Genomic DNA, 25,785 nt, shown 5'->3' with positions numbered 1-25,785 from the left:
TGTTCCCCGGAGGCAAGTGAGGACAAACAGAGCAACAACTTCATAAGACTGAGTGGAAAAGCTCAGTTAAAAATTTAAGTAACATGGGATAAACAAACTGGAATAAATATATACATGAAATAAATGAGAAGAAAAAAAAATGTGATGAGTAGCACAATAACTGAACATTATATGCAATATATACATGTGGATATTTGTTTATTTATTTATTTATTTTGTCCAGGCAGTGTTTAGTCACAGTCTCTCTACAAAGGTGTCCAGATCCAGGCAAATAGACTGTACAAATTTATATATATAAAAAAATGGATTTATCCTGACCTCCTGTATTTTTTTTAATCGAATTATTAATTATCCATTTTCTCATTGTTCTTTTTTCCCCCAAATATTCTGTTCTATATTTACATTTTAGGGAATTTTACAAATGAGTGTAATTATTCTTTAATCCCGATGTTTGAAGACTTATTTGTGTTATTGTTGCATAATATTATCACGTTGTTTGTTTACTTATCATGCTATGATTACTATATGTTATTTGTACACGTTTAACACAAGATAAATAAAATAAATAAAACGCGGAACCTTCCCGGTTCATCTCCTTGTTTATGGTCGTGGTCACTCCGGCGTGGGACCGGTGAGGGGAAAGATACCAGTCGGACAGTCATATCTGCAACACCCGGTGTTTGAGTTTGTGTGATGGAGTTTCGCTGAGAGTCGGGACAGTAACACTGCGCGATTTCTTTATTTTTTTTCATATTCAACGTGTTTGTCTGCGAACACAGAAATAAATATCTAGACGGAGCCGAACAAGATGGCGGACGCTATTGTGAGTACAACGGCCGGTCGTAGTGAAGCTAACGAGGCTAACCGCTAGTTAGCTTCGTAGCCGAAGTCCGGAGTGATGAGGCAGCAGAATTAGCAGCTAACGGCTAACTAGCTCCCATTGGCAAAAGCCCCATTCACACGGGATTATTTTTACCTGAGGACGTCCTGTGATTCACATATCGGCCCCTACGTCTGAGTTTAACGCGGCTCATTCACACAAACAAACTAAACGTGTTTCATACTAATTTACGATCCATAGTTCTGTCTCTGCTACATGTCACAAACAGCTTTAATTACTTTGCAAATTCTAATTGTTAATAAAACATATATATATTTGATGCTATTTATCCCGGGGAAGAAATTACGAACGACCTGTCCGTATTTAAATCGTCTCCGTTATTCGCAGATTAACATGTAAATACTTGATGTAATGATTTCAGCCCTGCTCTAAATGGGTGAATGAGTCAGAGATATTTTCACTAAACACAGAAACATTTGTCCAGACTTTGAATTATAACCTGGGCAGATGTTTATCTGTAATTCCTAAGTGGAAAGAGGCAGAAAAAAGTCTCTAAAAAGTAAACACACTCCCCCTTAAATGACAGAGATGCTGATTCACACTGGATTAGTTTTTATCTGTGTTACTACAAACAGGGTTCAGGTCATTTGCGGTGTCATTTTTTTTTTTTTTTTGACTTACTACAAATTACAGACACATATGATTCACACAGGGTTAAGATCACAGACGAGCCCAGACATTGTTCTAAATTACCAGAGGTCCCAAATGAAACCAGTCCCGTGTGAAAAGGCTTTATGAGTGAGCGGGGCCTGTGATGCTAACAGGGAGCTAACGTTAGCTCCGAGGCTAACTGACGGCATCTGAATGAGAATTAGAAATAAACCTTTATTTATCCCTCAGTGGGGAAATGACAATTTAATAGAAGAATAACGTGAAGAGTAAAGAGTGTAGGGTATAAAATAGTAAAGATATACATATATATATACAGACAGTATTGATACACCAGCTGTAACTAGGTTATAAAGATAAACACAGTAAATAGAAATAGAATAAAATAGAAAATACTTCGTTCATGGCCCCGGGAGGAAGTTTGAGCTTCCAGGAGCTTGTACACAAACATACACAGACATCAACACCAACACAACATAACATAAGTAATAGCAGCTAATATATATATATATGTATACGTATATATTTATGTAATAAAAGAAATAAATATATGGCTGTGAAAAAGCCAGAGTGGGAAAATAAAGAGCAAAATAAGTGTTGGTGGTTTCAAACTATCCACAGGTAAGCAGGCGTTTTTAAAAAGGAACAGACCTCTACATTTACAATCACTATAATCCACCTGCCATCATCAGAAATTAATTTGTCTACAATATATCCTGTAAACTTATTAAATAAAAGAGCAACACCTGCAGAGTGAGAGATAATAAAAATACGCTCTATCCTCCCATTGAATTTACCGTCTGTATCACAAGAGTGAGTTTCTTACAAGAAAACAATGTCAACATCAGTTGTTTTTTTTGTTTTTTTGTTTGTTTTTTTACAAAGAGGATCATTTCTTTCCTGTTAAAGCTTCGCTGAAGTTTCTAACATCAAAAACAGCAGTTTTATAACCACTTGAACTTAAAATAAATCATCTAAAACAGAGAGAAGAGAACAGTGTCTGGAGAACTACAACAACATTTAGCCGTGAGTTAAAATAGGCTGAATATGTAACGTTAGATTGTGAATATATGTGCAGAAACAGAAAAAGATGTGGCTGTGAAAAAGCTTGAACGTATGAGTGCAAAAAAAGACGGTGGTTCCAAACTATGTTCAGGTACTCGGGCGATTTTAAAAGGGAACATTTAAAGAGTTTGATGTCTGTGAGGGCGAAGGACGTCCTGAACGTCTCAGTCCTGCAGCGTAGTGGGACAAGTTACTGTGGTGAATAGAGAAAGTGTTGTAATATGGTCTGATAATATTGCACATACTCAACTCATCTTTATTTGTAAAGCGCTTTAAGGACGATCACAGCCAAAGTAAAGTGCTGCACACAGGAGAAATAACAACATCAGACATAAAAACACTAAATGCACCAAACAACGTGAGTGAAAATGAGTTTTAAGACGAGTTTTAAATATGTCTGAGGTGCATATTAAGGAATCTACCAGAAAACAAAACATTTCATTACTGACTGAAGCTCAGACGCTGGAATAAAAATGTCTTATAAAAGTTGCACTGTCATCGTTGTGTTAAATCAAGGATCAGAAATTTTGCAGACACACACATCTAATACACAGAGTTTTACAGAAATTACAACTGAATGCAGCTTAATTTGTTTGTTTTTGTTTGTTTGTTTTCTGTGCGTGTTGTTCAGATCATCAGGGTACAATCCCCAGACGGGATGAAGAAGATCCCTGCTACCAAGAGGGAAACCGCCGCTGCTTTCCTGAAAAAGGTACCTGAACTAATCACAACACAGTTCACACATTTGTTCCAGGTTAAATGTGCGTTTTATACCTGCAGCTGCTCATGTTTGGCTCATGTTGTGTAATGAAGGACAGTTTGCATGAGCAGTTTGGTGCAGGAGACATGAAAACTGCAGGAGGTTTTAGTTTTAGACAGACAGGCTGAGATTTACTACGTGTGCTGTTGTTCTGAAACGTTTTAGTTTTTCAAACTTAGTGCTGTTTTTTAATGTGCGATTAACACAATCTCGTTCTGTCGCTATGACCTTGATGCACTTGATGCGAGGGAAAACTAGCAAGTACCCGTGGAAAGCCACCAGAATATGAAACGAATAGTGCAGTAATACCTGGCATCAAATCTCCATAGCTTTATTTATAAAGTAGCTTTAAGACGACAGCAGTCAGTCAAAGTAGAAAAGAGAAGTAAGAAGATAATTAAATTACAATAAAATTCTAGTAAACAATAAAACGTCTCTTGAAAGCTTCTCTCGACAAGAACTAAATTATCTGCATTAATTAGCGGCGAGCAGAGAAGTCACTGTTTTGGTTTTTATTTGCATTAGAAAAATAAACGCACTCATTTAGAGCAAAACATCTCTGGGAGTCATGATTAGTTACGGTCTAATACTTGTTTCCGTCTGCTCCACTCGTACGTGAGCTCTTAAAATAATGACAGAGGCATTTAAAGTGTCGGGAAACACCTAAAATAGAAGCAGAGCGCTGGTAACAGTGGAGCGTTGCCGCAGCAGCAGCAGCAGCAGCTCATCAAAAATGGATGCGTGGAGGAAGGACGGTGTAGCCTGCAGATCGATGGAAGGAGTCGTTTTCATTCCGGGTGGAGCCCGAAACCCACGGGAGGAGGCAGGACGAGCTCTGCAGGTCACGTTTCTGCAGCCGAACACGAATAAAAAAGAGGCTGATGTTGTGTCTGGAACGTCTCAGGGTTTGGAGGAAAAAAAAGAAAACGTGGATAAATTGATAACAAACCAAACGTCCTCTAATGGTTTGTTGAACAAAGTTAATCCAGGACAATAAGCACATATAGGCTCAGACTGTTTTTAATCACTGGGCCTGGAAAATCAGAACGAGTTTGTTCCTGCAAGTTGAGTTTCTCTGGTGCTAATCTGGAGTAGAGAGGAGAGAGAAGAGCTTTTCACACGAGCATGTGTGATGAGACAGTTCGACAACATGGTCAGAGATGGACACAGACGCTGGTAAACACACTGAGAAGCTGCTCTGATTTAGGTGCTTCATTTTTTGATTAGCTTAGCACCTTTAGCTCTGTTGCTGTGCCATCCGGTGCAAATGTGGGATAAAGTGAAATAGTCAAAAGATGCAGACTTGGCAACTTGCAACAAGTGCTTGAAGGAGGTGTGTGTGTGTGTGTGTGTGTGTGTGTGTGTGTGTGTGTGTGTGTGTGTGTGTGTGTGTGTGTGTGTGTGTGTGTGTGTGTTAACACCTCGAATCTGAATAAACATTTTTTTAAAGCTTAGAAATGAACCGTCTTTGCTGCCAGGCCACTGCTTTAATTAGGAGAATTAGGGTTTATAGTTTATTATGGTTATGGAATTATGACGGTTTGTTGTGAATTTCTGTCTTAGTTGTATTTATATTATTTTAATTCTGTTTCTGTTTAATTCTGTTCAACTTGCACGTCACAAAATGCCATAAAATTTAAAAAAAAAGGCACCGTTTTAAAAGCACCGGTTTGTTTGTCTCCAGTTATGGAATAAAAACATGTCGGCTCCTTCAGGTGGCCAAAGAGTTTGGGTTCAACTCCAACGGGTTCTCTGTGTACGTGAACCGCGACAAGACCGGAGAGGTGGTTTCCCAGAACAAAGCGCTGAGTCTGCTGAAGATCAAGTGAGTAAGACACACGTTCAATGTTTGCGACTGACACGATTTAATTCATTATTCACGTTTAAAATGAAGCCTCGGCTGCGTCTCCAGTGGTCATCCAACCACCAGGGGGCGAACGCGTGGGTCAGGCTTCGTTCAGCCGCCTGAATAACAAGGATCCACGTCCGTTGTCTGGACTTGTTCTGGATTTAGGGCGAGTGACGTGAAACGAGAACAGGTTTTATGCAGCAGACTGCGTCAGAAACGTGTCTGCGCCGTAAAATAACACAATTAATCCCCTAAAAAAACACCACAAACTAAAGTACGAGGAATGAATGTGGGCAAAGGCCAAATCCACGTCTGTGTAAATTTCATTTTTTATCATTAAAGTTAAATTTTTCACTGAAAACAGTTCGTTTGCTTAAAAGTAGTGCAATAAAAATACAGATGATACCGATGGAAATAATCGTCAGATGAGTTTGTATTATCTCTCTGTGTCTGTGTGTTAAACCAGCGCGTCGCTTTAAAAACTACCAAAAAGTTTTAACCCTTTAAATCCCAGTTTGATTCATCGAAGTCACTGTTGTTTTTTACGAAGAAAAACATGAAAATTTTTAAATTTACGACAAAAATGTCCCATTATAACGACATGTAATGAAATATTCCAGTTTAGTTTATGAGAAAAATGGTCAAATTTGTCATTTTTAGTGTCCAACACTAAAAATGAACCATATCCCGGTTACAGGGGAATAAAAGGTTTATTTCATTCGTTTTTCTGCTGCTTCCAACATCTTTCCAAACCTTGGTGGATAAGTGGCAAAACTTCTTTTTTTGTGCTGAGTTCGTCATAGGGATGTTTGTCTCCGTTCATTCAGGCATCAAAACTTCTGCTAATATCATAACAGGGTCTGACTGGAGCCGTGAAGCCGATTATTTGTGTAGTTTTTGCTGCTAAAAACAGGCGTTTTTAATGATCTGGTTCCGTCTCTTTGGTTTCGCAGGCACGGCGACATGTTGTTCCTGTTCCCTTCGGCCTCCTCCTCCTCCTCCTCCTCCGGGGAGGTGATGGACACGGCCACCCCGCACACGTCCTCCTCGCTACCGTCCGTCTCCTCCTCGTCCTCCTCGTCGTCGCACTCTTCCTCGTCGTCCTCCTCCATGATCCCTCGCTCCTTCTCGGCTCCCCAGGTCCAGGAGGACGAGATCGATCAGTATCTGGCCAAGCAGGACGGGAAGATCTACAGGAACAAAGACCCTCAGCTGTAAGAGCGAGCGAGCGCGGGTTAGACGCAGGTTAAATGCAGGTGTTGTTTCTAAACGCTCCTCCTCTCGTTCCAGATGTCGCCATAGTGCCCTTGGAAAGTGTGTGCACTGTGTACCGTTAGAGGTAAGAGGCGTTTAAACGTGTTGTTTCTCAGATTATTCATCCTCGTGCAGAGTTAACGGAGCTTCTTTTTTCTTCTGCAGCCTTTTGACGAAGACTACCTGAATCACCTGGACCCGCCAGTGAAGCACATGTCATTCCACGCGTACCTTCGCAAGCTGACGGGCGGCGCCGACAAGTGAGCGCTTCGATTTAAATGTTTGTTGTTTTTATTTTTATCTTCTGATCCTGGTGACAGAATGAGAGCGGAGCTCTGATCCTCTTCCAGGGGGAAGTTTGCAGCTCTGGAGAACATCAGCTGTAAGATAAAGTCGGGCTGCGAGGGCCACCCCCCCTGGCCCGAGGGCATCTGCACCAAGTGTCAGCCCAGCGCCATCACCCTCAACAGACAGGTGGGTCCCTGAACTAAACACACATACAGGTTCGGACTCTGGTTGCCTAGGTAACCCCTCATGTTTCTGTTGCTAGCGTGTGGACGGAGCCGGGATTTTATTCATGGCTTTATCTCGATTAATATCTCGATTAATCCCTGATTAATCCTTTGGTGAAGCATTAACTAATTACTCTAATTACTCTAATTACTCTTTGAGTATGTGTTTAATTTAGAAGATTTTAGTGGATTATAAAAAAAAAGTATTAAATCTCCAGCATGTGGCGTTAGATTACAATAAAAAAAAAAAAAAAAAACAGGTTGGAGCAGTTAGTGATGTTCATCCACCAATAGAACGAGAGTAACTAACATCAGTAGCCAATCAGAAGAAAGGGTCGGGTGGGTCATGCAACATTCAGGCAACGTGGGAAAAAATGAGCTCTGAGTTGTCAAACCTGGAAATTACTGCTTCCAGAATAAAAAATAAATAAATCTGTGCTGAACATGTTTTAGTGACAGTTTAACAAACTGATCTTATCTCCTGAGTTAATGCTCTGATCATGGAAGCAGGAAATGTTTCGAGTTGGAAAATAGAATTTCTGAGTTTCAGTGAACGCAACATCCGAGCGCGTTTATTTTCATCGAAGTCACTGAATGTGTTAAAAACAACGACTAATATTAAATGTTAGGATGTAAGTTTAGAGTTAGAATATGATCCACAGTCTGAAACTGAATTAAATGGTTAAATTACTGAGAGAATTATTATTTTTCACCCCATAAAAGACTCATACTTTAACCAAAACTAACTAAAACCTTTTTGTAAATTTAAACTATCACGTATAGAAACTGAGATCCAGAGAACTTTATTTATCCCTTCATTCATTTGCAGCTTTTCCACATGCTAACATGCTAACATGCACAGTAAACCCAAACACAGTCAATCTGATAAACAAGCCAAGGAAACATGTGACTGAAACCATTGAGTCTTTTCTAAATTAAGAAGCTTTGATGAACTGGATCTGGGTTGAATCTTTCCTCTGTGTCTTTGAGTTGGAGCTGGTGAGACGTGGAGTAAATCAGACGCCGCTCTAGTGTTTCCATCGTACGAGAGATTTCACTCAACACGTACGTTTGTCTTCCGTCCTCCCAGAAATACAGACACGTGGACAACATCATGTTTGAGAACCACACCATCGCCGACCGCTTCCTGGACTTCTGGAGGAAGACGGGCAGCCAGCGGATGGGCTACCTGTACGGCCGGTACACGGAGCACACGGACATCCCGCTGGGCGTCCGCGCCGAGGTGGCCGCCATCTACGAGCCCCCGCAGGTCAGAGCCTCGGCCCCGGTGTAGACGTCCCGCTCAGGTTTTAAAAACCTGGTGGTTTAAACGTGGTGTCGTGTCCCGCTTTCAGAACGCCACCCAGAACAGCCTGGAGCTGGTGGACGACCCCAAAGCTGCAGCCGTGGACGAAATCGCCGCCAAACTGGGGCTGTGCAAGGTCCGTTTTTACTGCTTTTCTCTCACAGAGGCTGAAGTTTGAGCTTCAAAACTGGTTCTTCTCTCTGCACGAGTTCAGATGCTGCAGTGTTTCTTTTTTTTCTTTGCAAAATTTCACTTCATTCGGATAAAAATTTCAACTAATCGATATCAACATGACACTTCTACAGTTGATTACTTACATAAATACAAGTTTCCTGTGAATTTATATTTAAATATGCACTAATTTGCATATTTTTCCAGACCATAAATCTGAATAATGGGCAAAGTGAGGTTCAAAATTCTTGTTTCATTTTGTTAACATATTAGATTTCCAGGTATTTCCAGAGGGGATTTTAACATTACTACATTAATCACAAAATACTGTCAACAGTCTAAAGAAAAATCTGATTTTTACATGTTTTTAGGAGTAAAATGTTCTATAAATGAGGCTCTGAATGATATATAATAAAACCTGCAGGACGTCGTTAGGAATAAAAGTGTAACGTTTGGTTTGTGTCAGAGGAGATTTCTGAGTCAGAGCAGCAGAAAAACTAAAGTTTTACATTGTAAAATCATGTATATTTTTATTGGAAGACGTCGTGACATTTTTTAAATGTCGCTCTCAGATAAACACAGAATATCAGGAGAATATCCGGTCACTTTTTAATTAATCACCAACCAATGAGACGTCTTTCTACTTTCACCATTCACCGATAAAAGGATGTGACCATATTTGGACGTGACAAACGTCTGCAGGAGATAAAGAGCTTCACAAAAGTTCCTCATTTACAGACAGAGACGAGGCTCAAAGCAGAAACGACTTTTAATGAATTTAGGAGGAAATTCGAGCCGTAACACAGACAAAGTGCAGAGAAATGAGCATTTTGACCACTTTTTTTTTAAAAAAAAAACTAGTTTGATATAAGACAAGTTAATGAAGCAAAATATCAGAATTGATCAGTGGGTGAAAACAAGTGTTTTAGCTTCTGTGTCTCACTTTAAACTGAGACTAGGATTTATTCCTGCAAAGTCTCACCACGAGTTCCTGATTGGATGTGATTCGTTTAGAGATATTTACTTCTACATCGTCTCCCTCTAGTTGCTGCTCTCAGAGCTGGAGGTTTGATGTGAAAAACCAGTTTTTCTTAAGGAAAGGAGGCAGTTAAATGACACATGAAGCGATTTCAGAGGCAGCTTCACACTGAATGTTACAGCAGAGAATCAAACAAATAACAAAATGCTGTGAAGTTAATTCAGTAGGACAGAAAATGAGCCTTTAACACCTTTCAGAGAGTCTCCATCTGTAGCCGTTATTAATTAATATTAATATAGAGACGTAAATAACACCTGAAGCTCTGCAGGGAACAGTTTAAAGAAGTTAGTGGAAGGTTGTGGAGCTGATTGTTGCTGCTGGTTTTGCAGGTGGGCTGGATCTTCACGGACCTGCTGTCTGAGGACACGAGGATAGGAACCGTCCGCTACACCAGGAACCAGGTGAGTCGGGGGACGGCTCCTCGTCCTCGTCCTCGTCCTCCCCCCGCGTGTCTCTAACGTCCTTGTCTCACGCCAGGACTCTCACTACCTGAGTGCGGAGGAGTGCATCACGGCCGGACACTTCCAGAACAAATACTCGAACCCCTGCAGACTTTCCCGAGACGGACACTTCGGGTCCAAGTTTGTGACGGTGGTGGCGACAGGTACGTCTCAGAAGGACGTCAGCAATGAAACACACAAGCTAACTGACGTAGCTACAGACGAGCTAGCACCAAAGACACGCCTCCTGTTAGCTCGGCGCGTCGCAGCCTTTAGACCCAATGAACCGGTCTAAACATGAGTCATGTGACGCTTCCTTTTTATTTCGTGGCTCCTCGTATGTGGGACGAAGGAATTTAACTCCAGACCAAGCACTTAAATAATTATTCAGATTAAATCAGAATAAAGACATTAGAGAAGAACGAACTCAGGTATTTACAGTTAATAAAGAGCTGTGGTTTGAGAATAATCACACACTCTCTGTGGCAGCGTTAAGGTTTTATTTATTTTGGAAACTTTGTCTAAAAACTGTTTCTTTTTATTTCTAAGTTATTTGTTAAACAGAATATTAATTTAAATAATATAAATACAACTAAGACTAAGAAATAAATGTTAAACCAGTGTGGTGGGTCTGTCTCATCAGAGACGCTACATCTCTGCTCTTTAATGAAATGCTATGCTTATGCTAATGCTAATGCTAATGCTACGTGTGCTCAGGTGTTGAGTCTAATTCCAGGTGTTTCCTCCTCGTCGCCTCTTTAGACGTGACAAACGTTTTGTCTCTTCCGTCCGTGCAGCATTAGAGCTAAGGAAGCTAAGCTAATTAAGCTAATTAAGCTAATTAAAAACAGGCGCGTTAGCGTCAGCGTGAGACTCACATCATCACAACTTATTCTCTGTTTGGTTCTGTTACAATGAAACGTGACTTTAACAGGATGACGACTCTTGAGCCACAAAGACGTTTCAGTTTCCTGTCTTTGTCCTGAAGGACAGAACTGAAGCCTGTGTCTCTGTGTCCCTGTGTCTCTGTGTCTCTGTGTCTCTGTGTCCCTGTGTCTCTGTGTCTCTGTCTCTGTCCCTGTGTCTCTGTGTCCATCTGTCTCTGTGTCCATCTGTCCCTGTGTCTCTGTCTCTGTGTCCCTGTGTCTCTCTGTCTCTGTGTCCCTGTGTCTGTCTGTCTCTGTGTCTCTGCGTCCCTCTGTCCCTGTGTCTCTGTCTCTGTGTCCCTGTGTCTCTCTGTCTCTGTGTCCCTGTGTCTGTCTGTCTCTGTGTCTCTGCGTCCCTCTGTCTCTGTGTCTCTGTCCCCGTGTCCCCGTGTCCCTGTGTCCCTGTGTCTCTGTGTCTCTGTGTCCCTGTGTCTCTGTGTCTCTGTCCCTGTGTCTCTGTGTCTCTGTGTCTCTGCGTGCCTGTGTCTCTGTCCCTGTGTCTCTGTCTCTGTCCCTGTGTCCCTGTGTCTCTGTGTCTCTGTCTCTGTCCCTGTGTCTCTGTGTCCATCTGTCTCTGTGTCCATCTGTCCCTGTGTCTCTGTCTCTGTGTCCCTGTGTCTCTCTGTCTCTGTGTCCCTGTGTCTGTCTGTCTCTGTGTCTCTGCGTCCCTCTGTCTCTGTGTCTCTGTCCCCGTGTCTCTGTGTCTCTGTGTCCCTGTGTCTCTGTGTCTCTGTGTCTCTGTCCCTGTGTCTCTGTGTCTCTGCGTGCCTGTGTCTCTGTCTCTGTGTCTCTGTCTCTGTGTCTCTGTCTCTGTGTCTCTGTCCCTGTGTCCCTGTGTCCATCTGTCTCTGTGTCTCTGTGTCCCTGTGTCCCTGTGTCCCTGTGTCTCTGTGTCTGTGTCCCCGTGTCTCTGTGTCCCCGTGTCCCTGTGTCTCTCTTTCTCTGTGTCCCTTTGTCTCTGTGTCTGTGTGTCTCTCTCCCTGTGTCCCTGTGTCTCTGTGTCCCTGTCTCCCTGTGTCCCCGTGTCCCTCTGTCCCCGTGTCCCTCTGTCCCCGTGTCCCTCTGTCCCCGTGTCTCTGTGTCCCTGTGTCCCTGTGTCCCCGTGTCCCCGTGTCTCTGCGTCCCCGTGTCCCCGTGTCCCAGGTGGTCCAGATAACCAGGTGCACTTTGAAGGCTACCAGGTGTCCAACCAGTGCATGGCTCTGGTGAGGGACGACTGTCTCCTGCCCTGCAAAGACGCCCCCGAGCTGGGCTTCGCTAAGGAGTCCTGTCCCGAGCAGTACGTCCCGGACGTCTTCTACAAGGTGAGACCGTCCGTCCCCGAGGACACGTCCTCATTTCATTCACACGTCTCATGATGATGACGACGTTTTAATGCTTCATCCAACAGGACAAAGACAAGTTTGGAAACGACGTCACGTTTCTGGCTCGGCCGCTTCCTGTCGAGTATCTGATCATAGACGTAAGACGTTCACGTTTAAACCGTTTAAGGTCGTTTCTTTTAAATCACCAACAACATTTTTATTTTATTTTATCTCCTTTTCTTCTGCAGATAACAACAACTTTCCCAAAGGACCCACAGTACACGTTCTCCTCCACACAACGCTTCCCCATCGAGAACCGCGAGATCCTGGGAGAGACACAAGTAACAGCCACATGTTCATTATCATCATTATTATTAATAATAATATACATGTGGACGTCAACTACACTGTAGAAAAACTACATCATCAGGATGATTTTAACCTCTTATTAGATCCATATAAATCAGTGAAAAGAATCTTATTTTATTTAAACTGTGACCGAGTCGTTTCCCTCACGATCATTAAAGTCTGAGTTGCACATTGAAAAAAATAATAATAACAAATCGGCAATAAAATAAAATCTAAATAAAATGTAAAGATTAAACTAAATGAAATGAAAAACCTTTACAGCTTCACACAGGATCCACCAGGAAATAAAACACTGGGACGTGTGAGTGATGGAATAAAGTGAAGTGACGTGTTTGTGTCGAGACGTTTTAGTTTGATTCTCTGTTTTTTTTTCTGCCTTTAACCAGTTTAAATACTTGTTTATTCTCAGGGATCAATCGTCTCAAAGATCAGTTTCATTTTATTAAACGTTAAAGTGTAAATATGTAGTAAATTAGAGGAGAAACAGTTTATTTATGTGAAGGAGCCAAATTAAACTCAGACGCAGGAGAAAAAATCTGAGTCACAGGACGAATGATGAATAAAATAATAATGAATAAATGACTTAAATTAAATCGTAACGGATCAGACGTGCAGGTAAACGTGTCGCTGAGCTCTTCTTCTGTGTTTTTTTTTTGTGCAGGATTTCCACAGCTTAGCGACGTACCTGTCTCAGTGCACGTCCACCTCATTCCTGGACATCGTGTCCGACTTCCACCTGCTGCTCTTCCTCGTCACCAACGAAGTGATGCCTCTGGGAGTGAGTGTCGGGCCTCAGACTTTTCCTCCCCCGGTTCCTCGTGGCTGATTGTTGTTGTTGTTGTTGTTGTCGTCGTTGTGTGTTTTTTGCAGGACAGCATCGGGCTGCTGCTGGACGCCGTGAAGACGTCCAACGAGGACCTGGCTCAGACCTGGAAGAAGTCGGAGCAGTGGGCGACGATCGAGCAGCTCTGCAGTGAGTTCACAGCCACACGCCCACGTTTATTACCTTAATTAGAATATATATATATATATATTATTAATATAGATGTTGTTAAAATATAATGAATGAATGACAGGCTGTGAAACAATATACGTTACCATATAAAAGGAATAAAAAAAATAAATAAATAAAAATATGAATCTATAAGAAACTACAGACCGTCTGTCAGTATAAATTACTATAAAAAATAAAATAATATATAATATAATAGTATAAGTTACCATGAAAAAATAAATTAATTAATAAAAATATATAAATAAAACAAGTAAATAAATAAAAAATAAAAATATGAATCTATAAGAAATTACAGGCCGTGTATAAGTATACATTAAAATAAAAAAGGAAATAAAAAAATAAAATATGACTATATAATAAATGAATGAAAGGCCATATAGTTGTATAAGTTACCATATAAAATAAATAAATAAATAAAACAAGTAAATAAATAAAAAAAATATGATTTTTTTTTCAAAATTACAGGCCATGTATCAGTATACATTACTATAAAAAGGAAATAAATAAAATAAAAAATAAAAAATGACTATATAATAAATGAATGATAGGCCATATAGTAGTATAAGTTACCATGAAAAAATAAATAAATAAATAAAAATATGAATCTATAAGAAATTACAGACTGTGTATCAGTATACATTAAAATAAAGGAAATAAAAAAATAAAATATGACAATATAATAAATGAATGACAGGCCACATAGTTGTATAAGTTACCATATAAAATAAATAAATAAAAAATAATAAAATAAATCAATAAAATGAGTAAATAAATAAATAAAAACATAAAAATATAAATCTATAAAAAATTACAGACCGTGTATCAGTATACAAGTTACCATGTAAATAAATAAATAAATAAATAAAAATATGATTTTTTTTTTTTTTAAATTACAGGCAGTTTATCAGTTTACATTACTATAAAAAAGGAAATAAATAAAATAAATTTAAAAAAGTATGACTATATATATATATATATATATAGTATAAGTTACCATATAAAATAAATAAATAAAAAAATAAATATGACTTCATATAATAAATGAATGACAGGTCATATAGTTGTATAAGTTATCATGAAAAAATAAATAAATAAATAAAAATAAACAAATAAATTAAAAAAGTAAATAAATAAAAAGGATAAAATATGACTTGACATAATAAATTAATTATCGGCCGTGTAGCAGTAAAGTTACCAGTAAAAAAAAAAACATTAAAAAAAGTAAATATATAAATAAGTAAATAAAAAAAATAAACCCACATGCATCCAAACATCAACATACACACACAAATATTTAAATCAGCTCCACATTCACACATATATGCTTAAATAATTCTTTAATCATTTCATCTCTGGTCTAAACGGATGAATTTATCGACTTTTAACAGAAACTTGAAGTCACATTGTCCAGGTGAGTGTGTGTTTGTCTGACGGTGTGTCCTCTGCCGTCCTCCCAGGTACCGTGGGGGGGCAGCCCTCCAGCTCCCTGGGTTACGGGGCCATGGGGGGGGGGGGCCCGTCGGCCCCCGCCTCCTCCTCGGCCATGTGGTCCTGCCTCCACTGCACCTTCATGAACCAGCCGGGCACCGAGCACTGCGAGATGTGCAGCCTGCCGCGCAGTTAGGACGCCCCCCCCCACCCCCCGTCATCACTGGGGCGAGGGGGGGGGGCGGCGAGGGGGGGTCCTCTGTGTTTCCCTTCGCCCACCCCCCCCCCCCCACCTCGCTGAGGGCTGCGACTCTCGGACGGATGCGCTCGTTTACATCCAATTAAAATAAAGTTAACCAGACTGATGTTGTTTTTTTTTTTTTGTTTTTTTTTTTGCGTCCTTCCACGCGGCCGCTCCTGTGAGAGGCGGGGTACGAGTTTAGGTGAAGCACTTTTTTTGGTCCCTGCCCTCCTCCCTCCTCCACCCTCCTCCTCCACCCACCTCCTCCACCCCCATAAATAAATCCTGCTGTGACTCAGGACGACAGCAAAGACTCACAGTGTCTGGACGTTTTCTCACCACGTCTCCTGGAAAATAATCTGAACCCATCGGAGGATCGACGCTGTTATTTAATTAAGTTTCTTCTTCTTCTCCTTTTTTTTTTTTTTTTTTAATTTTTCTTATGATCCGATTGTAGCGTGTTCCTTAAAGTTCTGAATCCTCCGCGTGGACTCTGCTCAGTCAGGTTTTTTCTAGGTCTCTTTGACGAAGCCCCTTAAAAAAAAAACACACAAAAAAAAAGAGAAAGTACAATCACGGGTCAGAGCTCGGACCTGAAGTCGCTCCCGAGCGCTTCCCTCTTTTGGTAGAGTTTATATTTTCAGTATTAAATTTGAAACGTGTCCCAGATGTGGAAGGTTTTTCGAGCAGGTCCCTGAAGGTTCCTGCTGGTTTGTTGGATTCGTAGCGTTTGGATTTGGAGCTTTGAACTCGATATGTAGCTTAAACTTCATCCTCGTCATCGTGAGGTGCTTTAGAAATAACTGGTGCTCGCTGCTCTCACCTTCCCCCCCATCGTTCTTCTTCTTCTTCTTCTTCTTCTTCTCTCCGCCGACGGAGCGCCCCCTGCAGGTTTTTATCCCATCGTTCAGCCTTTACAGACTCAAACGTTTTGCCTCTGAAAGCTGTGATGGTGGCGGATCTGAAACCCTCCAGGACGAGGCCTGAGACGCTTCTTCTTCTTCTTCTTCTTCTTCTTCTTCTTCTTCTTCTTCTTCTTCTTCTTCTTCTTCGCTCTTAAAAAAACACAAAACCACCTGATTAAAGTCCAGCTGTGTCCGACCCTTTAACACATCCAGGCTGCAGAGGCACTTAAAGGTTAAAACACTGGGACCAAAACCTGTGAGCTCATGTTTTTATTTAATTTCATTATTTCTGAATCTCCTCGTGTTCCCTGATCTCTCTTCATTCTGCTGCGATGATCCAAACCAGTCAGACGCTGACAGGGAGGAAACGGGCCTTTTTTTTTTGTTTGGTTGCTATTTATGAGACGTGTGCTGATTCCATCGATGAAGTGAGAAAATCTTTTTAGTTTTAGATTCATTTGCCTGGTAAAAAAAAAAAGAGAAGCGAGCGGGAAACGAAGCGGTGGCCGTCGCTCTCGCCCCTCGTGTGGATTTGCAGAGTTGATTATTATTATTGTTTTTTTTTTTTTTTTCCTCTGATGTCAACGCTAACGGACGCCGACCTTTATTTTTCCTTTTGTATTGATCCGAGGGGCCGTTTGCTGAGCGAGCTGATGCTCTTTGGACTGAACGTGGAGCTGAACGGACGAAACCCTGAACGTTAAATGCTGTTGACCTGGATTTGAAACAAAACAATAAAAAACAAAATCAACAGAGAAAGAAAAACCAGACGATGTGTTTGATTTTATTGGTCTGTTTCTATTCGGGGTTTTATTTCCTGTAGTTTGTCATGTTTCACACATTGTGCCTGTTTTCAGGCCTAAAACCAACATGGCCGCCGATAAAAGATGCGATAAATCCACATTAATTCATTTTAAATAACTAAAGAGGAGGAAGAACAAACCTCGGATCAGGTCATGATCTGGGTTTAACTTGTTTATAATGAGGAACTCAGCTGAAAGTTATTTCCAGGACTCGGATACAGTTCGTTATTTTCCACATAAAAAGTTGATATGTTGCCAAAAAGAATCGTCGGTCATGATTATCTCAACTTAACAAAAAAATATCTCAACATTTTATTATTGTTTAGCCAATTAGAAGGTGGTTGTTATTGAATTCGTTGACATTTTAGTAGAAATCAGTCATTTTTTTATTTGTTTCCATGATAAATAATTAAGGATTTTGTAAAAACATGAACATAAAAACATTTTTAGCGCCACCTGCAGGTTCATATTCATCTTGAAAATTAAAAATGCCACAGTGCCAAATAATCATGTTCTTCCATAAAGGACTTGAAGCAAAGCAAATAATGTACAAGAGAAAGAAAGATGAAATAAATATTAAGACCAAGAATCAGGATTTAGAAAATCTTGCTGGAAAAAAAAAAAATGAATGAATGAGAGAAGAATGTTTAATTAAATGTAGACGCACGGTTCAAACTGATCCTATGACGCAGATTAGGATCCTTTTAGAAAAAGAAAATTAAAAATGCCAAAGATTTTCATTTAAATTAAAATTAATGCACCAAGAAAACTGAATCCTGGCGACTTTTAATGAGTTTCCAGGATTTCAAAGTTTAAACTCGTGATATCTCTGAAAAACTAATAAACCTGTGAATAAAAAGGTTCCTCAGAGGATGAATCCAAACGACTCGAATGCGTCTAGCGTTTCATATTAACTGTACGTCTGTTTGGTGATATCAACATCTGGACATCAAGTGTTTTCAATTAACAAACTTAAAGCATGAAATCCTCTGTTCCCCAGAGGATGAGTCCTGATGATTAAAGCTCCTGACAGCAGGTCAAAGGCTGAACTCACCGTCCATCACACTGACATTAACTCCAGCGTCTTCATTCCTCTGAGGACGAACAGTTTATACAATTATTCTCCAGAACCATCGTTGGGTCAGAATTTTAATGAGCAGTTAATGAACCTGGTTTAACTCTCATTCCTTTCTTCTCCGTCTTCCACCACAAACAATACACCATGTTTATTTCTGGGAATCTTGTGAAGATTGAACCACACTCAAATAAAGGTCTCCTGGATGTAACTGAGCTCATAGTCCAGCGCCTCCTGGTGGATCATCAGTTCATGGTGATTATCTTTCTGCTGCTATTCAACAAGTTATTTATGAGGAGCTTCTCATTTCTTCACCAACCATGTGTAAAGACACATGGAGGAGATGTTAGTCTGGAGGAGGAGATGTTAGTCTGGTGGAGGAGAAGATGTTAGTCTGGAGGAGGAGATGTTAGTCTGGTGGAGGAGATGTTAGTCTGGTGGAGGAGATGATGTTAGTCTGGTGGTGGAGAAGATGTTAGTCTGGAGGAGGAGATGTTAGTCTGGTGGAGGAGAAGATGTTAGTCTGGAGGAGGAGATGTTAGTCTGGTGGAGGAGAAGATGTTAGTCTGGAGGAGGAGATGTTAGTCTGGTGGAGGAGGAGATGTTAGTCTGGTGGAGAAGATGTTAGTCTGGAGGAGGAGATGTTAGTCTGGTGGAGGAGATGTTAGTCTGGTGGAGGAGATGTTAGTCTGGTGGTGGAGATGTTAGTCTGGTGGAGGAGGAGATGTTAGTCTGGTGGAGGAGATGTTAGTCTGATGGAGGAGATGTTAGTCTGGTGGAGGAGATGTTAGTCTGGTGGAGGAGGAGATGTTAGTCTGGTGGAGGAGATGTTAGTCTGGTGGAGAAGGGTCAAATCATTGGCTGCATCAAGCAGAGGAAACATCTAGAAACTACTAAAACTGGCTTAAGACCTTTATTCCAGACTGGAAGGACAGTGGAGAACCATGTTCTACCAGGAAGAAATAAATCCTGACTGATGGAGAAGGAAGGAAGGAAGGAAGGAAGGAAGGAAGGAAGGAAGGAGGGAAGGAAGGATCTGCGTTTGTCTCCTGTTTGTCTCCGTCTCTCTGCACATGGACGACAGATGAAGAGCAGGAATGCGAACGCCGGCCTTGACCCTCAAACATCAAACGTTCGGCGCCGTCGCTCCCAGAGGACCGAGCTCTTTCCTCGCCATTAAATCTTGATCCTGAACCGACAGCTCGGCCCATTTTTCTCCTCCTTTTCCACCCCCTTCGCGTTAAGACGGATGGAAAAGGTTTCAGTTAAATCCTGATATGTGAGACCCCTCCCTCTGGTCCAGAGGTTTTTATCTGGGAGCCAGATGAAGCTGGAGCGATGGTCCGTGTCTCCAGGATGAGGACGGCTGCAGCTCTGCTCGTCGTGGTCGTTGCTCTGAGCGTCGCTCAGAAACAGAAAATCAGCCCGAAGACCAAGTGGGACGACAGGAACGAAGGTAGGAACTGTAGGAAAAAACCCTCCTGGATGCATCAAGAATAAGTCAAGTATCAGTAACTTTAGTTCTAAGCTGATGCTGAAATGTTTTCAGCTCTGAGTCACTGATAATGAGTCATTTTGTTTTTAGATTTTAGATTTATATATATATGTGTGTACATGTTGCATGCATCTGTGTGTGAGAGCCAGTAATTTACCTCTAATTTACATCTGGATTGATTTCTTCAGTTTTATGTTGTTGCCTCATCTGGTAACATCTGGATTTTATTCTGATGAGTGAAAAAAAAACTAAAAAAACTCAATCAAACTCAGCTGGACGGAGGGACTCCAGATAAACTTCGTCATGGCAACAGATGGTCACAGTTATGTCACATCCTGTTTTTATTCTGTCACTTAAACATTCATCAACATTATAATAACCAGCTAAAATGACAGAAACCGTCTTTAACATGTAGGGGGCAGGGGGCGGAGCTTATGAGCTATACTGCAGCCTCCAGCCACCAGGGGGAGCTCTACCACTTGCTTCTGCTTCACTTTTCACGTTTATTTACCAGTTATAAATGAACCAAACACATATTTAAACATTTTGCTTTGTTATGAACTAAACTACCAGACAGATGAAACTTTCTGTAGATTTACAGCTTCTTAAATCTGACATTTTGAAGTTTAGATTCGTACGAACTCGCCAATCAATCAGTCAGTCAAAGAAATGATCTGACCTTAACATGATCACTAGTTTTAAAACAACACTTTTATACTTTATGTTTCGTGGAATAAACCTACTTTATTTTTTACTTTTCATTAAAAAGACATCTACATATTACTGAGTAGTTTTACTTTTTCTGAAGGAACTGATCTGAGTTCTTTTGCTCTTTTGCTCTTTTGACAGATGAATGAAACAGAATAAAATAGCCCAGAAAGAGGTTCATTGTATTTCTGATGTGTTTTTCTTGAGCCTGTCACAGGTTTGAGTTGATGATGCTGCTGCTGCTTTATTTCCATGCAGAGGAGAAGACGAACCCCAGAGGATGCGCCAACCTCACGCTGGTTTTAGACAACTGGAAATACGCCATCATGACGCAGGTCAAAGATCTGCTGCTGCACGACCACAACACGGTGCTGCCCGACTACGGCCGGTCAGGAGCCTCTCCGCCTCCGGCATGTTAGCACGTTAGCACGTTAGCATGTTAACACGGGGGCTCCGGTCTGAGCAGGTTTACGTAGAAACAGGCTGATGATGATGTGTATTTGTGTTGTTTTTGAGTAAATCTGCTCAAATTACAGCCTAACCTTAACCTTGATGTGAATAAATCTAATGATCTCCTCTCTAACCCCCCCCGAACCCTAACCCATGTCTTTTTGCCCCCCCGCCCCTCCCTCCAGGATCCAGCCCCTGTCCGACGCCCTCGGTGACCTCTACAAGGAGTTCAACGCCCTGAAGGAGCGTCTGTCCGAGCTCAGCGCCAACTTCGAGGGGGTGGAGGCCTTCGTGGACGAGGTGCGGTCGGGAAGGAACAAACCCCGGCCCCCGCGGCCCCCGCTGGAGGGGGAGGAGCCTCGGGTTCAGGGGAGGAGGAGGACCAGGGTCGTGGTCCGGAGGGTCATGAAACCTGCGACCAAACAGGACTGAAGACGTCCCACATACACGGTGGAATTATTAGAGACGAAGCTTTAGAAAAACGCTACTTTATAACCTGTATCTGTATCTGTATCTGTATCTGTATAATCTGTATCTGAATCAGAATCTGAATCTGTATGATGTACAGTTTCTTAAATCTGATAAATAACTTTCTGCTCTTTTACTTTTATCCTGTTGATTTTTTCTTTTTATTATCGTTTCTGAGTCTGAAAAAGGTTTGTGATAAAATCTACACTCCAAATACAGCTGATCTTCACTGGTTCTTTTTGTATGTTTGTCTTTGTGTAGTTTAGAAATAGAAAAACGTGTTTTGGTCTGTTTCTTCAAAATAAAAGCCCCTAAATTTAAAATGTTTTCTTTCCTGTTTTAAGCTCTTATTTTGGAAATAAAATAAAATGAATAAACAAAGTAAAATAAAATAAAATAAAATGAAAAAAACTAAAATAAAACAAAATAAAATACACTAACATAAATAAATCAATGAAACTAAAATAAAGTGAATAAAATAAAATAAAATAAGTAAAATAAAACCAATAAACTAAACTAAAATAAAATCACATAAATAAATTAAATAAGTGCTGTGTATTTTCCACATGCATCTCATACTTTTTCATTTATTCCATCAAAATAAAACCTTTATAAGTTTCGTTTCAGCCAACAACAGGAACTAATCATCGTCTAAGAAGCATTTTTATCCCTCTTGACCCTCATCTCTGGGTAAATCTGAAAGTTAGCTCGAAAATATTTATTTTTATATTTCTAAATTAACAAAAAAAGTCTCTGGGATTCTTCTTCACTGCTATCGAAACTAATACGTAAACGCAGCATAAGTTTCTTGTTTGATTTGACGAAAACAGAAACGAAACGTTTTCATTTTAGGGACCGTCTCAAAGTTACGTCCTAAATAAAAAGAGAAAAAAACTACAAAACAGCACATTCAATAAACAATAACTAAACAAATAGATAATTATAATAATATTACAATATTATTATGATGTACAGTTAAGTAACCGGTAATAAACTGGAGGTAAAGACAGATTAACGCTTGTGTAATAGGCGCTGAATTAGCGGACGGTCCCTGAATCTGGCACTAGGAGGGACGAGCAGGTAGAGTCCGATAAAAACAAACTGACAGACAAGGTAAGAGGAAGCAGCACAAAACTTCTCTTTTACCACTTAAATCAACGCATTCATGTCTGGATGTAGTGAATGTTCCAGCAGAATATTACGAATAATACGTTTATTTTACTGACGGAGAAGTGGCGCTAGTTTGGGATGAGTTAGCTTAAATTAGATGGTTTTTCCTGGTTCAGTGTCTCAGTAGCTGCACAAACAGATGCGTCGCTGCTGCTTTGTGCTGGTTTTGAATTAATATTGGACCAATAGCCAAGTTATGGATCGATTAAACATCTGCTGCTTCCAGCCGTTAAACTGTCATCAGCCTTTTTGCTGCTTCTCTCTGTTCTGATTATTTTATTATTTTATGGTAAGTCGAGGATTTTATGGGAAACTTCTTGCAAAAAATGTTTTAATTTGATCAATTATTTGCAGTTATTTATGACTGTACAAAGTCTCACAGGAGGATGGGGAAAAAAAGTATTTATTTATTTATTTATTTGCTGCAGAGAAATGCAACATTTTCTAAAATAAAATAAATATAATAAATAAATAAAATAAAATAAAATAAAATGATCACTCAGGAAAGTAACTACTATTTTTTTTTGCTTGTCAAAATTAATAATAATTTTGGTTATGCAATTTATTATTATTGTATATATATATATATATATATATATATATATATATATATATATATATATATATATATACTTGGCCAGAGGAATAAAAAAGTTTTACACATTTTTTTTTTACTATTTTAATACAATAAAATAATTCAGTTAATATAATAAATAGATATAATAATGTTTTTTGTTTATTTTTTTATTATATCGATTATTTAATAAATGTATGTATTTATAATTTATATATATATATATTTTTTAAATATTATATTAATTTTAACATTTTAATCCTCATCTGTGAATTTAATTTTTTTTTTAATTTTTAAAATTATCTTGAGACGTGCACTCGTTTGGCCACTCCCTCACTGACTGTAAAGCAACTCACTTAACTTGAATAGTGAGTTTCCCGGAGGATGTAACTGCAGCTTTTTGTTTTTATATTTAGAGAACGTTTGCAGTGGACCAGGAACTCTCCGGAGACAGTTGTCCCTTCAGATGGAGGACGGAGCCGGAAGTCTCCGCGGTTCCTCTGGACCACAGGACAACTCCAAGGGAACAGAGGATGTTGCAACCAAAAGACCACGGAATAAAGATAATGTAGAGACGCGCAGTCACAAGAACAACTTCCTGCGTGTATCTGAGTCGTCATGTTGCTAATGTTTTCTTTTATTTTGCAGGAGGACGGTGCAGGAAACCGCAGCAAGAAAGACAAAGAGAAAGAGAAGAGAAGAAGGAGGAACCAAAGGAGGAAAAGGGACATTTCAAAAGCAAAACAAAATGTCCAAAGAGAAGACACAGGAAAAGACAAGATGGAGGTTGGGGAGACTTCAAGCAGCCAGACTCAGGCCGACGTGCCTCAGCAGAAAGAAGAAGAGCGAGCTGCACCACACCAACGAGTTTCCAAGATGGTAGCGGTTCATACTCAAACGAAGAAACACCAAGGCATCAACAAATCCACACAGACTGGAATCAGTCAGAGGGACCAGGAAACTCAGACGGACGCCCAGGAGCCAAAGCAAGACGACACCAACAAAGAGAAGACAGAGCCGAAACAAGACGACGCCAGCAAAGAGAAGACAGAGCTGAAACAAGACGACGCCAGCAAAGAGAAGACAGCGCCAAAACAAGACGACACCAACAAAGAGAAGACAGCGCCAAAACAAGACAAACAGACGTCGGAACCAAGCGACGACAACGCTGTTCAGACGCTGTCAGAGAAAAAAGACGAGGCAGCAGCAGAACCAGCCAACGACCAGAAACCTGAGAGCGAGTCGAAGCCTGAGGAGGAGAAACCTGCTGCCGGAGCCTCTGGTGATGATGCTGCAGCATCTCAGTCACAAACAGCCTCCAAACCTTCGACCTACGCCAAAGCTGTGTCAGGAAAAAAAGCCTCAGACAAAACGCCAGCAAGCACACGGTAAGACTGACATCAACATTATATCCAACACTGGGAGTCTGAACCAGTCTGAACCTGGCGGCTTAACGTGTTATTATTTTATTTTTGATATCTGAACAGTGATCGAAGCCCAGTGAGAGCTCCACCTGGTGCTCCCATGTTCACCTTTTACATCTACGCTGTGCTGGACAAGAAGTTCAGATTCAACAACGAAACTGACACACTTGTGCTGTATCATGATCAAAGATGTGTCCCCCTTGAAATGACATATTTTCTGTGAGTATTAAAGGTGGTCATCCACTTCAGTGTGCTGTACAATACAGACAGAAGTGATTTTGTAATAGCTTTGCACGCTAGCTTTAACCAACTTAACAGTAGTCCTTATTATTACATTGCCCAATTTTATTAGACAGAAAATATTTGGCCCAGTTACAACGATTTACTACAGTTTGTATTTGACATTGGTATTTTTGGTCATAATTCCTTCAGTTATAGGTTTGAGATCTGTAGTGACAACTAAGCTAAAACTCAGCCTAGTCATGGTTGTCTTGTTGCCCAAACTATTGTCTCCAGTTTCATTTAAAATCCTGTCCATATATCTTCAGAGTGCAGTGAGATTGTCTGCTTCAATAAAACCATAACAAATGTTTATTGTTTTATGTTTAGTGGTCAAAAAAAGGAAGGCTATATCATAGAAGCAAGACTTTCTGTTCTGGAAAGCACCATACAGAGAGGAACATGGTTCAAATATAGGTATGGTGTAAAGCAAAGACACAAAGAACTTACAGAAACTGCTACAAGACATGTTCTAACCCCTTCACAAGCCAACATTAAAGGTGAGGCAAACTACCCACTTGATAATGCCAAGACTCTGCTGCTGGCTTTTTACATAAACTGATCATGATCATGCTTGTGTTGTATCTAGAGCTGCATCTTTACGAAGGCTTCATTTGTCGTTATGACCCACCAAGTTTGGTCCGAGCTGGCCTTCAAATGGTGGGCCTGACGAGATCGAAAGGTGTGGAGATTTCAGACACCTGGCAGACTTCAGCTACAACTCTGCTGGACAGAATCTTCCAGAAATGGACTCCATCAGATAAACGCAGCACTGAGGAACTCTGTCGCGACTTGAATTATTTCTATTGGAGCCTCGGTTCTGCTCATACAAGGATTAACTACCCAGATAATTCACAGCCTCCCATGGTCAAGGTTTGTACAGTGTGAAGACTGTGTTTTAGAGCATGCTTTTAATACCCACACTATTCCACCGGTGACCAAATGTTTGTATTTACAGACAGGAGACTTGATCTCAGAGCATCTGGTGCAGATTTTAAAAGGAGAGCCCAAGGAGAAAATCCCAGAGAGCTGCAGGAGCGCGAATCCTCTCATTCTGGGCCTTTCTATTTTCATGGTTACAAGAAAATGTGAAATCAACCTGGGAGTTAGAGGCTTGGCTCAGCTGTGTCACCTAGTGTCCTCAGAGACTGCGATGGACAAGAAAAAACTGGAGGAGTTGTGTTCTTCTCTGGAAAATGCACAATAGTAAGTTTTAAAGTCATTCCTCTTGGTCTTCCTTAACAC

The 25,785-nt window shown here is 40.4% G+C and overlaps 2 protein-coding genes across 2 annotated transcripts in view; both read left to right on the top strand.

The window, feature by feature from the left end:
- Positions 1 to 627: 627 nt before the first annotated feature.
- On the top strand, positions 628 to 16,862 carry nploc4 (NPL4 homolog, ubiquitin recognition factor). Its single transcript, XM_047609517.1, has 17 exons — positions 628 to 823; positions 3,207 to 3,287; positions 5,051 to 5,160; positions 6,138 to 6,398; positions 6,475 to 6,523; positions 6,604 to 6,698; positions 6,789 to 6,912; positions 8,041 to 8,220; positions 8,306 to 8,392; positions 9,796 to 9,867; positions 9,944 to 10,070; positions 11,976 to 12,136; positions 12,223 to 12,294; positions 12,385 to 12,477; positions 13,167 to 13,283; positions 13,376 to 13,478; positions 14,978 to 16,862. Exons 1-17 carry the CDS (start codon positions 809 to 811, stop codon positions 15,142 to 15,144), a joined length of 1,914 nt encoding a protein of 637 aa, XP_047465473.1. The 5' UTR covers positions 628 to 808; the 3' UTR covers positions 15,145 to 16,862.
- Positions 16,863 to 22,218: 5,356 nt separating this feature from the next.
- The window catches only part of rnf213b (ring finger protein 213b), a 37,167-nt gene continuing 33,600 nt past the window's right edge, over positions 22,219 to 25,785 (top strand). The window contains exons 1-7 of the mRNA XM_047609511.1: positions 22,219 to 22,552; positions 23,254 to 23,405; positions 23,486 to 24,225; positions 24,325 to 24,480; positions 24,871 to 25,040; positions 25,130 to 25,413; positions 25,499 to 25,746. Coding sequence (XP_047465467.1) covers positions 23,304 to 23,405; positions 23,486 to 24,225; positions 24,325 to 24,480; positions 24,871 to 25,040; positions 25,130 to 25,413; positions 25,499 to 25,746 — 1,700 coding nt within the window. The 5' untranslated portion in view covers positions 22,219 to 22,552; positions 23,254 to 23,303. The remainder of the gene's footprint in view (positions 22,553 to 23,253; positions 23,406 to 23,485; positions 24,226 to 24,324; positions 24,481 to 24,870; positions 25,041 to 25,129; positions 25,414 to 25,498; positions 25,747 to 25,785) is intronic.

This window comes from Mugil cephalus, chromosome 16 (genome assembly GCF_022458985.1).
Source record: "Mugil cephalus isolate CIBA_MC_2020 chromosome 16, CIBA_Mcephalus_1.1, whole genome shotgun sequence".
Taxonomy (NCBI): domain Eukaryota; kingdom Metazoa; phylum Chordata; class Actinopteri; order Mugiliformes; family Mugilidae; genus Mugil; species Mugil cephalus.
The sequence above is the reverse complement of the archived record's forward strand: the minus strand, read 5'-3'. Positions and strand labels throughout refer to the sequence as shown.

Bases quoted from the DNA above. Each gene is read 5' to 3' on its own strand.
- nploc4 (XM_047609517.1), top strand. The intron at 5,161-6,137 runs GTGAGTAAGACA...TTGGTTTCGCAG, and splicing joins CTGAGTCTGCTGAAGATCAA to GCACGGCGACATGTTGTTCC. The intron at 6,913-8,040 runs GTGGGTCCCTGA...CCGTCCTCCCAG, and splicing joins CCATCACCCTCAACAGACAG to AAATACAGACACGTGGACAA.